The following is a 14151-nucleotide window of genomic DNA, read 5'->3' on the forward strand; positions in this document are numbered from 1 at the left end:
GAGAAAAAAAAACGAACATCGCACCATTTCCGTCGCCAGCGCCCGTGGCAGGATGGGAGCAACGCGACCGTAATTAGCTCGATTGACTTCCTTTGCTAGTAGCTTCCCGTTGCGCTGCCGACTAATTAATCACTCGCGTGTTGCTGTGTTCGTTTTGTTTCGTTTCCTCTGTGGCGCATCTGGCTCGGTGTAACAGGAGCCCACAGCCGACGGCTCTTCCGACCGTGGACGATGAAGCGGTACAGCGCGCCGTCGAGGAGGTTGCTGCGGCCGTCGCCCATCAGGAAGCCGAACCGAAGATGCAACACGTTCTGGCCCACGACATTGGCCACGGTGAACCGGTAAGTGATGGTGGTTTTAGGGGGAAACGAAGCGCCGGGGCAAACATACAAAAAAGTGGAGGCAAATTTCCGTTGGCCGCAAATTGTTGCGTTAGCACTCATTAGCCGTTTTCGCGCGAAAAGCAGTGCAAATTGCAACCACAAAACTATCAGCAGCAAAGTTATGCTTTGGGACTAGTTTATTTTTTTGCGACTGAACCAAATGGCACTATATATAGTTGTATCGGTCGAGGGGAATCATTCGTATAAATCTCCAGTGAAGATTAATTTGAATCGAATTGGAATTATTTTAAATTAAATTATTCACAGATTCTAAGGATCTATTGCAGTTTAATGATACAAAAAGCTTTAATAATTAAAAAAAAACCATTCAACGATTGCGATTATTGTAAGATTAATGTATCTCTAATTGCCGGTCTAAATGAAACGAAGCCTCCAAAAGTGTACTGTTCCTCAAGGCACTTACATCCAATTTCAACACACTATTTACGTATTTTATGGAAAAACTAAGCTAAAACTGCGGAGCGGCTCGGTGGTGTATTGGTAGCGGCGCCAGTCGTCACACGACAGGACCGGTCCGAAATCCCATCCAGCCCAATCCCCCGTGCGCTCGACTAACTATCCAGCTTCGAGTAAACAAAGCCAATGAAAGATAGAAATGACAGGTCTTTTAGACCTCGTGAGGTCGTTGTGCCGATAAGAAGATAAGAAACTAAGAAGAAGCTAACTCGAACTGCGGATAGCTTCAGATGAATGCATGGAAATAATTAATTACTAATTTTTCAGGCTAGGCTTGTTACAGAACTCCTCGAGTGCGCCATTACTCCATATCAATTTGACCATACCACGCACAGTACGGATCGATTCTACTGAAGTTGTCCCTTTTAAGTCACTACGCTATTTCATATTTATAAACCTAAACAAAACTGGTGCTAAATTTATCCATGCAATGCGAAATCTTGCACTACTTGTGATATTTCATATATTGAACCTATTCAAATAATTTCATACGCACAAATACTCTTTTTTTCTAAATGCTGAGTGTATCAAACTATAGGATTGAACGTGTTTAAAATGATATCAGATGACACTTTAAGAGTGCTTCGTGGCTCGATGGCACTTTTGGACGATTATGTTACGTTTTGTAGTGCGATAAATTATAAAAGCCAACCGTAAAAATATGTTCTCGCTTAAAGTTTTAAGAAAGTATCGAAAAGACAAATTATTTGATAGGAAAGTTAGAATTCACATTGCATGTCTCGAATTCTAAAGATGTTTAAATAAAAATAGTGCCACAGCCCCCAATATTTTAATGTTTCCAGTTAGACTAACACATGTTTCATGGCATTTGGACTAAGATTTCGTAGCTCTGGACCAAAATGGGTTAAAAAAAATGCAAAAGCTTAAACATTAATCAAAATACTAAAGGAGATGACGAGGATTTTTAGAAATCTTCAAAGATTAATCAATCCACACAATCACAAGATTCAGAGTAGGTTATTAGTTATTCTGGATAGTTCATATTAGATTAGAAGATTCATTCATATTTTCGAATCGAAATCCACTTCACCCAACGCTTCGGCACTAAATTATCGTGCAATATTCTCCTCCCGCTACAGAGCTACTCAGTTCGACGCGAAGTCTACAGTTCCAGCGGACGGGATAGCAAGAACGTGTACTTCACGGTCGGTTTCGCCGGAGTGGCCCTGATGGCTGCGGTGTTTGTTGGTGTCGCTGTTGCCAAATGGAAAGCTTCCCGGTCACCTCATGCTCAAGGATTCGTCGAGGTAGATCAGGTACGGTGCATAGTGTAGCTCATCGCGCATTACATCGCTGCTTAACCCAAGCTATTTTCCCTTCCTTCCAGGCGGTCGGTGCACCGGTCACCCCAGAGGAACGGCATGTGGCCAACATGCAGATTAATGGGTACGAAAATCCAACCTACAAGTACTTCGAAATCAAGGAATAAATTCCCACAAAAGGACGCAAACCATCATTGTCGGTCAGGGCCATAAACCACTCGAATTGGCCTGCTAGTGGGCGAGTTGAAAGGAGCCGAAAGCATAAGTACTCCAGAGCTAAGATCCTTGAGAGGTACGATTAATGTCATGTAACAGAGGCAAGAGCAAATCAACAGCGGCACCAGCTAGGTGGTGAAAAATCGATATTCGTGGTAGAAGGAAAGGGGAAAACATTAGTTGCAACACACACATCGTAAAAACACGGCAAACGGCAGAGACGAACAAAAGGCAGAATACACACCACCATCAACTGGGTGTACTTGAAACAAACTATCTACCAGCTATACCAAAACATAACTATCACACAGTTATGCATATGCGTAGTTATGTCCGTTTTGGTTTGGATTAAGAAAAAAAGAAACATGTAAAAAACTAAACATTAAACTGAGCAGAAGCGTGACATACGCACACGTACACACCGGCACACACGTTTGTAGGGTTGGGTTCCTTTTCTGTCCACACTGATCTTTATATACTTCGTTGTAACTCCTGCCTCATGTCCTTGTGCTCTTGGTGAGGCAGCACGAAACGCAGACCATCGGGCGTTTTTTTTTTGTCAAAACGATCTTCAAACAGAAAACAAAGCACGATCTCTCGGAAGGGTTTGTGTGTGCGTGCGGTACGTGTAAAGTAAACCGTGAGACAGCTACTAACAGTCCAACTCGCTGCACTAAAGAACAATTTTCGAAACAACAAAGCTAAACCAAGCGAAATGCAAACATTTGTGAAAGGTTTTTTTTGTGAGGAAAAGCAAAAACAAACCAAAACACACACACACACTGAGTGTCCTTTTGCGCGTGTATAGAAATGGGAGTGTTTGAGCATCTCTAACATAGCATACTACTAAATTCAAACAAACCGAGCGTTAATACTAGCGCGATCGTGCGTGTGATCGCAACAAAAAAAAACAAAATGGCAACGTTTTTGCGAGTTATTATTTCAAGAAGACAAAAAAAACAAACAAAACAAACCTTTCCTTTCACACCTATCTTACAACCTATACGCCTCTCTCTTTATCACTCTCGACTGTACGAGACCAGACGTAGAGCACGACGCTACCAAAGAATAGAAGCAAAGAATAATAATAAACAAACAAGCAACAGTCACTAATTATAGTTGAATGCTCTTGCTGCGCTCTTATAGACTTAGTAGCAAACGAAACGTTCGCAATGATCGCGGCGAAAGGAAATTGCATCAATCGCAACACACATCCACATAGCTCCAGGAACAATAACAAAACAACAGCAAAAAAAAACACCCCCTTCCCCATTGCCCATCACGAGCAGATCACCAGAGCCCATCCGAAACCGAAGGCACCATTCTTTAGGACCCAGGCGCAGGATAGTTAGATAGCTAAGTAGCTAATTAGTTATTAATTTTCTACAAAACAAAAAAAACCGATCGGTTACGCAGCTCAGGTTAGTCACAGGCAGTCACGCTCTTCACTGGGCCCTTTAAGGAAAACAAAAACCAAAACAGCCGCGCTTAAAGACCGTCGTGGGTGGACTGTGGGCGGACGGTGCCGCGAAACTAGAATGCGCCAACTCACACACACACACACACATACATACACAATACACACTACTTCTCATTTGATAAGCTTGTAAGAATATACATGCATAAATAAACGTACATTATACAACCAATTGCAATTAGATCTATATATTCGCTTCGCGGTGTTTGATGGTGCATGGTGCGTCCTTCATCGCACATGCGTTCCGGTGCTTTGGTGCTTTGATTGGAACGCGCACACCTGTGCTTACTCAATAATCAAGTTCGCTGCAGGTAACACCAAAAAAAAAAGGGGTCAGAGGCACCATACAAGCGCGCCAACGCAAACAATTACAACCATACAATTCAATCCAAGCATAACTTGTCTGACAGCAACAACAAAAAAAGGGCGACAAACTACCTAAGAACAGTATGTACGCAACGTAACGAACAGCTATTGAAGTATATACATATATATTTTTTGTAATACACACCTGCTATACGCTTTGAAATTTCATATTTATACTACCTTATAAAAAACAAAACAATAACGAACCAAAAAAAAAGCATAAGTGGCTAACGCGTCTGCTATATATATATTTACAAGTGAACCAGAACAAAAGTGTTACAACCCGTGGCGTTAAGGGACGGAAGTATCGGCAGTGGCACATGAAACAATAACGCCGATGCGTTGGCGCAAAAAGGACTCAGTTGTCAAGTGGAACACAAGGCACACATACATTCTTGTATTACATTCATTAGGCTCGCATATTGGTAGTAATCCATTAGTCTCTGGATGGTTTCGGAACGCACGGTCACCCACAGTAGGCTATCGCAAAATTAGCTCATTTTTCTTTTGTTTTAGCATACCCAGCACACCGACTCACCACGTTGTTAAGCAACGCTGGACCCTTTCCCATATTCTGTAAAAAGAAACCCGTGTGTAAAGAGCTCGCAAATAGCCCCTTCGACAGACCTTCGAACTATTGATCATGATGCAGCTGTGTGTATGTGTGAGCGAATATGATTGTGCGAAGCGCGATTTGCGAAGCCCCATTGCCACTGTTCCCCCGCTCGGCAAGGATTGCAAAAGATGTGTATCAAAAAACAATAATTTACAACCAAAACATAGAGCCACAAAACGCCGTAGCACGACAAACACAAGAGAGCTTCTTCCGATCTGTAGCGTACAACAACATTCCGAGACAATGCACCCAGCGCAGCCCCAGCTATTTTGATGCCGTGACGAAAAACAAACAAACAAAAAACACTCAATTGCACTTATTGGCAATGTGCATGCACCATTCCCGTACCTCTCGCCATTGATGCTGCCCCCCGGAAACGCCCCGACGGATGGGTTGAAGCTTCAGGACGTCCTTTGGCACATTCACAACCGCGTGCGTACAGCGCACAAAAGCACGAGAGGGTCGGGAAGGAAAGCCCACGATTGGTAGCGTATTTAGAGCAGCAGGACGGAACGGCGGGAAATTGATGAAGGTGAAGAATGAAACAACAACTCGCAACACAATCCAATCACTCAGAAGAGGTTACAGTCGGAAAATTGCATCCTAGGCAAAGAAAATTCGTCCATTTTTGTAGGATTTTGCGACGCGCGTTAAACAAATAGGTGTTAGAGAAAAAAAAGAGAGTAAAACAAAACAAAACAAAACAACAAAAAAAAAACAATGCAAAAATGCAAACAAATCTTATCGATAGTGTGTCATTAAGTCCCTTGTCCCCCATCCCCCACACCCTATCCCTCCGCCGTGGAGAGCTGATATCTACATGAACTCCTAATTAGGCAGCAAACGTGGTAGGGATCGGTGCTGGCAACACTTGCCATGCACACTTGTGGAATCTCGGAGTAATGCATGAGAATCATGTAGGCAAGCTGTGCGAAAGGGAATCGAAACGGGAAAATTTCGCTAAACAGTGCTGAACAATCTTATCCCAACGCTGATCCGACACGCTGATTTTGCCAGTGAACTACACACACACACACATACACACATATATATATGTAGGGCTTGAAAGCATCATGTTACTGTTTTCCGTTACCTTACCGCTAAACCAGCTATCCTATACTCGGCTTAACCTTTCTTTAGAGCTTTCACCTATATGGGGCGTATCGCCTTTCGTTTTTTCACCATTATTTACAACCAACGGCTATTGGCAGGAAATACGCAGCGCGAGAGCACGCCACCGGGGGCCTCGCACTTCTCGTGCTCCTTTTACACTACGCGTGACTAACTACTACCACTTATCTATCCTTACTTTTTACTAGTTTAATTGGGTTGTTCATGGGTCGCGATGCCACACTCGTCTACTATCGATAGTTCGATGATTTGGCTCGTAAACAGATTAAATGAAATTTTTGAAAACATAAAACAAAAAGTGACTCAAATTGCAGAATAATAAAACAAACCTACACGGCAGCAGTAAAAGAAAGCATACTAAATGAAGAAGCGAAGCGAAATAAAAGAGCAAAACCCAAACACACACACACAGACACAGCATATATATAATCTATGTATAAAGAATAGAGAACAAAAAAAAACAAGATGGGAAAACGTAAACAAAACTAGTAACTAAACATCTAAACGGCAAACACTATAAGCACGAAGGCAAAACAATAATGAAACGAAACAAGTAAGAGAGAGAGAGAGCATGGCGTTACGTTATGAAGATTAACAGCGGACAGGCAAAATGAACAAGCTGGAACAGTTGTAAGTGGAAAACGGAAGAAAAAAAACCCAGAATGGATGCATAGAATAGATTATATATCATGTATAAGTATGAATATATTTATATACAACACACAACACACAACACACACACACACATATAAGTGTAATGATGTAAACATTTACAGATTAGTTTTAATAGGTGATCATACACAAGATGGGAAGAATGAACAGGAAGGATAGAACAAAATAAACATGCTACCGGTGTAATTAAATTAAACAACAACAGCAAGCCCTTAATAAGCGAACGATAAGAAAAAGCCAAGAGCGCGGACACACTCGTACACAGAAGAAGAGGCCAACCTAGTCCTAGTCGGCATCTAACCCAGAACAGTATAGACGAAGATGGAACAAGTTCCGCAGCAGGTAGTGATCCACCTGCTGGGAGTGAACATTTTTGAAAGCGAGTCAGCGAGACGGCTTCTGCTTTAGCATGTATGTGAAAGCATGCTTTTCGTCGTTATCCCGTGTATTGCACTGATCTGTGCAGTAACGCACTCTCACACTGGTTGTCTTGTTGGAAGCAATGAAGACTTCCTTCGGGCCTTCCATCTACAAGCGATGCAGTCGAGTGTGGGAAGTGGTGGTTGGAAAAGTTTGCGTCAAAAACCGATTCCGATGAGGTGAAAGGGCAAAAATCGAAGTTACTGGAACGTAGTGGATATCTTGCTGCATAGTCTTGAGGTGGCCGGATATGCGACAGATGTACGAGATGTAATGTTTGCAATGGGCAAACAAATTGCTTGTTAGTCCGTTTGTCCAGCAATCAATAATAATCCAACAGTTACAATACCACAAACACGGAACATTTAAATCGCCACAAGAGCAAACGAAATTGACACACACACACACACACAACCAAGACTATACTCGAGAAACAAACATGTTTAATGCAAAAAAATACGTGCACATGCTAAATCAAAATAAAAATCCGCTTGGGGTTCGGTTTTTCCTTCTTTTTTGTGTTTGTTTCTCCATGTATGGGTTATTTACTAACATTTCCCAGGTTTTTGATGCTATACTGTTGTTACACTGCTGACCTTTCTCCAACAACCGGCCCCTACCCACCCGCCAAGGTGCGAGAGGCAGGTTACGGATAAGCTACTAGACGGGAGAATACTCGAATTCCAATTTTGATAAAAAAAAAAACAAACAAACAAAACCGAAAGGAAACCGAAGAATGAGATACCAGTAGAAATCAAAGGCACTCTAATCAACACCTAACACACCCCGGTATACACAAATACCGCTTCCCCGTGTGAGTCGACACTCAAGATAACTTTGCGATCCAACCTGTAATGTTACCGGAAAAGCACCCCCCATACAAACAATGGTGCTGGGGTGCTTTTGGTGAAAAACAGAGAGTTCGGAAAGTGAAAGTGGAATACATAAGAACAGAACCTTCAAAAACCGAACACACACACACAGACACACGAACAACACACAGCCAGTAACACGTCTCAAATGGAGCTCAAACGGGAGTGTGGTCCGGCCAGGATTGGAAGGAAATGATCATCTGAGCAAAAGGCAAGCATAGCAGCTAGATACCAAGGCTAAATCAACTGCAAAGCATAGCAGAACAGAAAGCTAAACACAATATCACAACATCATATGTGTGAAACGAGTGTGGCGTGTGTTGATGATGTATGTATGAAAAACAGCAGATGGAAAAACCAATGTTTAAATAAAAAGTACTATAAAAAACGAGGTATCTACACAAATGGTGCATCATTTTGGTCTGTTGGCTAGCTTGGTTACTCTTCCACTTAGCGCTAGAGAGTGCCATCCACGACTCGGGGATGGAAACATCGGGGGCTTTCCTATCTACAAGTGATATAAGTCAATCTAGACCCCAGTATACACTGTTGACATGATCATTGGATTAAAGCTCTACATATCGCAAAACCCGAATTAATGGTGGAATGGTCTTAGCAGCCCTGCTAAGATATAAGGAAACACATCTCATTTTTTAAACACCTTCGCAATCTCTTCCACAAGTCCTACGTTGTACTTCGTTCGAAATTATTCAAATTTATCGTTTGAATTCCCAACTTTGAGCTAGTGTCCAACATCAAAAGTACGTCAAAAGGCCAGCTTCTGAACATTGCATAACAGGCTAAAACTACTTTATTGCATCGATGCAATGCATCGATGAACCAAAAATATGCGAGATGTTGCTCGTTAGAGGAGTAATTTGATAATATTTAGATCTGTTCGTTATACGACAAACTTGTGACAAATGGTACTCGTAATGAGAGCATCAACTGCATTTTGGTTGTACATCAGTTAATAGTTCAGTATAATAATATCAGTTTAAACGACGTTGCATATTTTTTCAACAAAATCATGATAACTTTTTAACTACAGAAATCGTAATTTGCAGTACACGTCACTTGTGAAGCGGCTTTTCCGCTTCGGTTTGCGATTTACTTTTATTTATGCATAGGGGGTCTGAGCCGAGTTTGGTATCGATCAGGCGATCGTGAATCGATCGTTTGACGAAACCAAAGTCCAGGAACCGGTTATTACCCATCGTTTGAAGTAGGACAGAGGGCCAATGGAAATAAGCCCAAGAAAGCCTACGAGGTAATTAAAAGGCGTGGGTTCTCAAACTAAGAGGTATCGGGGACCTGGAACCCACGCTAATTCGACAATCTGTGCTTAGGTGTCACACAATAAACGTGAAGAGTGAAAGTTTCGAGTAGGATATTTAGTGCTTAGCTGCTAATTAAATATACCGAAACCGCTCATCTCAGCCGGCTCCCTATCTGGCATGGACGCCACACATGTATTATCCAATATCGAAATGCAAAATTATACATGCCAAGCCCGGTGGGTAAGGTCAACTGAGACTAAGCAATCGTTTTCCACCACGCCAATGGAATTCCCACCTGTCTCCTGTTTCTGCCCGGACCAAAAATTGTTTGAAAAGAAGTGGATAAGAAATTCTATCTCTTACTTACCAGGCGCATCAACCACCTCGCGGTCTTAGCTTGCGACAGAAGTCCTCTAAACCGCTCACGGTCAAGCGTCTTCGTCTGCCAATCCATTATCCCGGCCGACGCCATCACTCCAATTTGGACCTACCACGCCTCCTCTGACCATGTGGACGATCTAAAAGGATTTTACGGGCTGGGTCGTCCGGTGTCATTCTCATGACGTGACTAGCTCACCGGAGCCTTTAATCCACTGTGCTCCGCGGAGTGTATCCAATGAGAGTAGGTTTGCCACACAGCTCATAGAGCGCATTATTGTAGCGACTTCTCGAATGTCTTTCCCCACATACGGGGCCACAAATGCTTATGAGCATCTTCTTCTCGAACGCGGCTAAGAGGGTTTCGTCAGTTTAGACAAAGCCAAAGTCTCAGAAGCGTATGTGAGCATATGTGAAAAGTTTCCTCAGCCTGTAGAAAGACCGGCTTGCTAGCCTTTCTAGACTGTAGAAAGACAGCACCCTAGCGCCGTACCTCGACATAAATGTTATTGTCGGTGTTAACCTTTGACCCAAGATAGATGAAATTTTGGACGACTTTGACGGTTCGGTTTTCTACATGTACGTCACCACCATAATCCAGCGATGTTCGGGAAAACAGTGTCATTTTACTATCACATCCAATACAGTTTGACGCAAAGAATAAGGTAATTGTTTTTCACTGTTTCACTGTTCACTGTTTTCAATTGTTTCATGAACGCTCCTCACAATCCTTCGCTGCAACAGGTAGCGCCATCTTTGGGTGGGAAATCAAAGTTTCACTTTGAATTCACGGGCCAATCATCCTGGCGCCGAAACAATTTGAAACGAGTGATTTGAAGATTCCTTCGGATATAACTAACATTCAGCACTCATTACTGCTACGTAACAAAATTTGTTATTTATTGTAATTTCACTCGTCGAACAAAAAGCTAACTCCATCAATATCTTCCTCTTCATCATCCGTAGACTGTGTATTATCTAGTTTGCTCCGAAAAAAGTTACCATCCGACGCTTCCGGGTCGTATACACAACCATTCGCAGTAATATTACTCTTTGCGCCATGTTCCGTTGCCCTTTTGTGATAGTTTTGATCGTTATAGAAGCAACTTACCTTTGGTGGGTAATCATACATAAACGTATCGTCAACAACATCATCTAACGACAAATGCGTTCTGACGAATTCGTAGACGTTTTGCTTCTCCTTGGACAGATTATTTAGCTGTAAGCGTAATCGCTTGGTAAGAAGCGATTCGGTCATAAACGAAAAGTGATGGTGCATGCATTGGTACGTTATGTCGGTATCGGCTTGCTGGCAAATGTTCAACCATCGTTTTACACACTCTACCGGCGTGCTTTTGTGGCCCGAAAATAGGGCCGGGTTGGAAAGTATGCCACGGGCTACCATGACGCCTGAAATAGAGAGCAAGTTTGTTTGTTAAGCGATAACTCAATCGATTATTCCAACACTGTTTCAAACTGGTTAAACTATTTTTATCAACAAAAAAATTATACTTTGCAGAAATGCCCACAACAATTCAAAAATATTTTTTGTTGGGAATAATAACTAAAATGAAAATTAATATAAATAGCATTAACGAGAATTGAGAAAATATTAACAAACTGAAACGACTGTGACTGAAGCACACTGTTCAACGCGATTACAAATGCTTTGGTTGCTCATGGTAACCAGTTAGTTATTTTTCTGCAAGTCGAACACCTTGAGGTCGTACTGCTGAGGAGACTTTTGCAGGTAGTGCTAGCAAAACCCGTACTTCAAAAGAAACGTAGTTTTTTATAAGAAAAAAGACAGCAATTTCTGTTGAACGGTGAAAAAAATGGATAACACGACCAAACTGCTGTCTGAAACGTCCACCGTTTCCTTGTTGGAAGTGAACAATTCCAATGAAGATCTCATTCAACAGCGGATTAACCACATTCGGATGGAGTTGGATGATACGTATAACATATTCGTCAACGCTCAGGCAACACTTTCATCCATATCTTTTGAAAACCTAGGCGAACGTCTCAACACAGACAGTTTGCGCCATTTGGAAGATCACGCATCACCGTCAGCGGATGGCATGCAAACATCATCACAAGAAATCGTACTCGTTCATGGTGTCGATAATCGTGTCGATGTTTCAAAGTCGCTCGAGCAGCTGCAGGTCGTACCGAAAGATACACAGCGTACTAAAGTCGTGGAAAGTTTACCGGAATTGAACGCATTCTTCAAAGTGATTAGTGATCTTTCTGAAGGTATCAAGAAAATCACCAGTCACCAGCAATCGATCACGGAGCTAAACCAAGACATTAATACATTCGGCGAGCATAACGCACCCCAGTCCGGATCGTCATCTTTAACCTCCCTTTCGAACAGATTGTCAGACATGAGCTTAGATTGAGCGACCGAACTGAATAAATTTCCAATGTTTCCCCTGCTGACTCTTGCAATTGTTCGATTGCAGTTGTTTGGATACGTACCGTCGCACTTTGTTTGGGAGTACATTTGTTCTGCATCGTCCAGCGTGAAAATATCACCATTGGCAACCATGGGGATGGTAAGGGATTGCTTAATTTCCTGCAGCGCTTCCCTATGTACCGGTACCTTCGTCATCTCGGCCGCTGTTCGACCGTGCACGGTAAGGAATGTAATGCCGGTGGCTTCCAGCTGACGGCACATATCAACTGTGTGTTTATGGTTCGAGCTAGAAAGCAACCGCACCTTAACCGAAACGCTAAACGGCCCTGGGATGTTGCGGCGCACCGTACCTAGCATGTCGGCTATTAGTTCGGGAGTTTTCAACAGCGCACTTCCGTACCCTTCGGCCATCGCCCAGCGCTGAGGACAGCCACAGTTGAGATCAACACCGTCGACATAACTGAAACACAATAATCACAATGAATATGACTTAAAATAAGTGCCAAAAAGGTAAATTTAGAACGCAAATACTTACGGGAAAACCATCTCGCTGGCGGACCAAAAATCAATTGTATTATTAGCTGCAAATTGGGCTATTAGCGGTGTGTCATCTAAACCGAGACAGTAAAATCTAGCATTAACTATTTTGGTTGCTCTCCAGTCCGTCTATTACCTTTGTTTGTGGTGAACTCATTGAGACGGGCTTTTTCGCTCTTACAAAAAGAATCAGCCATAATCATGCTGGTAAAGGCTAAGTCGGTACCATATGTACGAACTAGACTGCGAAACTCTAATCTGTAGAAGAAGAATGTGTCTCAAATTATCACCAATCTTGCACAAAGACTATAGTAGTGAATTAAAGGACAAAGTTTCGTACTTGCTGTATCTTACCATCGGAGCACAAATCTTAAGAAATGTGTTTCGTTCGGCCGCCAAGCTGAACAGTTCGTGTATCTTTGTTTTTTCTTTCATGATTTTATTGAACCTAAACTACACAAAACGGCGCTTCACACCTTCAGGCGGCACGAGGTCGTATTTTGGATCAGCTAGCAAAACGAAGTTGTTTGCGGTATTCCCTGGCTGACACATCAAAGAGAGGAAAAAGAATAAAATAAAATGAAGAGAAGTATGTCAAAATTAAGAGGATACGGTCTCCCATATGATATCAGAAATAACATTCTAATTTCATCAATTCTGGACATTCACCTCGCAGTTGGATCAACATTTCCAGCTGTACTCTCTGCTAAGCCTACAGTTAGGTACATAATGTATAAGTGTTTTTATACCCTTTTCAGGAGCAACAAATCAAATTGCGTTGAACACAATTTTCAAATCGACGAAAACGATAACGCATGTAACGCATCCCAGTTGTCAAAATGCTCGTAACGCCTTGTTCGGGTCGCCACAAAAAAGATGGCGTATTTTTCGGTATCAAAGCAAACGACAACGCAAAGCGTCGAGTATCGCGGAAAATTAACGCAATTATTGCGGTAAAATATGGTCGAATTCGAACCTAACTAGCTACAGTTTACTCGCGGTAACCATTGCAAAACGTTCAACACTCGTAATAATCACTTCACGATTCTACTGCGCGTAAAAAACGAGGTAATAAGGCAAGCTCTCTATCTCACAGATTTGTTTGTTCGGTGCTCGTTGCTCAGCGGTAAATAATGTGTATCGAAATATGAAAAAGTAACGCAAACTTCGGACGGCTCTTTATCAATATTGTCGTGTACGTGTTGCATTTATCGGCAGTCACCGAATAAAATCGAAAATGTGTGGTTCGACACGGTGTGCGAGTGCACAGGATAACACTTGCGGTGAATCGATACTTTTCCGGTGTTCCGCTACATCACCGGGTTGAGCTAAGGTGCACGAAAAGATGGAGTGCTCAACATAAACATAAAACCCCATCTCGGAACGGTGGTGTGGTGTAGTTTGCTCGGGCTTAAAGTGGTGATTTCGCGGAATTCCTATGCGAGTTAAAGCCCAAATAATGGAAATAAGTGTGGAAGGTGCATACTCTTTGAATTTGGATAACTTGACAATCCAAACAGTGCGCATTCACGAAAGTTTTTGAATATCTCCTCTAGCGACTATCGTTCGTTCTTCCGTCCGTTCGTCCGTACGCCTATCGATTATCGTTCTTTCTCTTCCGTTG

The 14151-nt window shown here is 42.4% G+C and overlaps 2 protein-coding genes across 2 annotated transcripts in view; one reads left to right on the top strand and one right to left on the bottom strand.

Moving 5' to 3' along the window:
• LOC128718038 (amyloid-beta-like protein) overlaps nucleotides 1-2310 on the top strand; it is a 61437-nt gene extending 59127 nt beyond the window's left edge. Inside the window, exons 9-11 of the mRNA XM_053811712.1 lie at nucleotides 197-341; nucleotides 1961-2137; nucleotides 2209-2310. Of these exons, the coding sequence (XP_053667687.1) occupies nucleotides 197-341; nucleotides 1961-2137; nucleotides 2209-2310 (424 nt within the window). The remainder of the gene's footprint in view (nucleotides 1-196; nucleotides 342-1960; nucleotides 2138-2208) is intronic.
• Nucleotides 2311-10481: 8171 nt separating this feature from the next.
• Nucleotides 10482-12962, bottom strand: LOC128718039 (tRNA-dihydrouridine(20a/20b) synthase [NAD(P)+]-like). The gene is made up of 5 exons (XM_053811713.1): nucleotides 12868-12962; nucleotides 12664-12785; nucleotides 12526-12601; nucleotides 12053-12450; nucleotides 10482-10981 (listed from the first exon to the last, which is right to left on the bottom strand). The coding sequence occupies exons 1-5, from the start codon at nucleotides 12960-12962 to the stop codon at nucleotides 10482-10484; spliced, it is 1191 nt and encodes a 396-aa protein (XP_053667688.1).
• Between the last annotated feature and the right edge of the window lie 1189 nt (nucleotides 12963-14151).

This window comes from Anopheles marshallii, chromosome 2 (assembly GCF_943734725.1).
Source record: "Anopheles marshallii chromosome 2, idAnoMarsDA_429_01, whole genome shotgun sequence".
In the NCBI taxonomy this organism is placed as follows: domain Eukaryota; kingdom Metazoa; phylum Arthropoda; class Insecta; order Diptera; family Culicidae; genus Anopheles; species Anopheles marshallii.

Bases quoted from the DNA above. Each gene is read 5' to 3' on its own strand.
- LOC128718039 (XM_053811713.1), bottom strand. From the start codon at position 12,962: ATGAAAGAAAAAACAAAGATACACGAACTGTTCAGCTTGGCGGCCGAA. The intron at 12,451-12,525 runs GTAAGTATTTGC...ATTGTGTTTCAG, and splicing joins GCCAGCGAGATGGTTTTCCC to TTATGTCGACGGTGTTGATC. The intron at 10,982-12,052 runs GTACGTATCCAA...TCTCTATTTCAG, and splicing joins CTCCCAAACAAAGTGCGACG to GCGTCATGGTAGCCCGTGGC.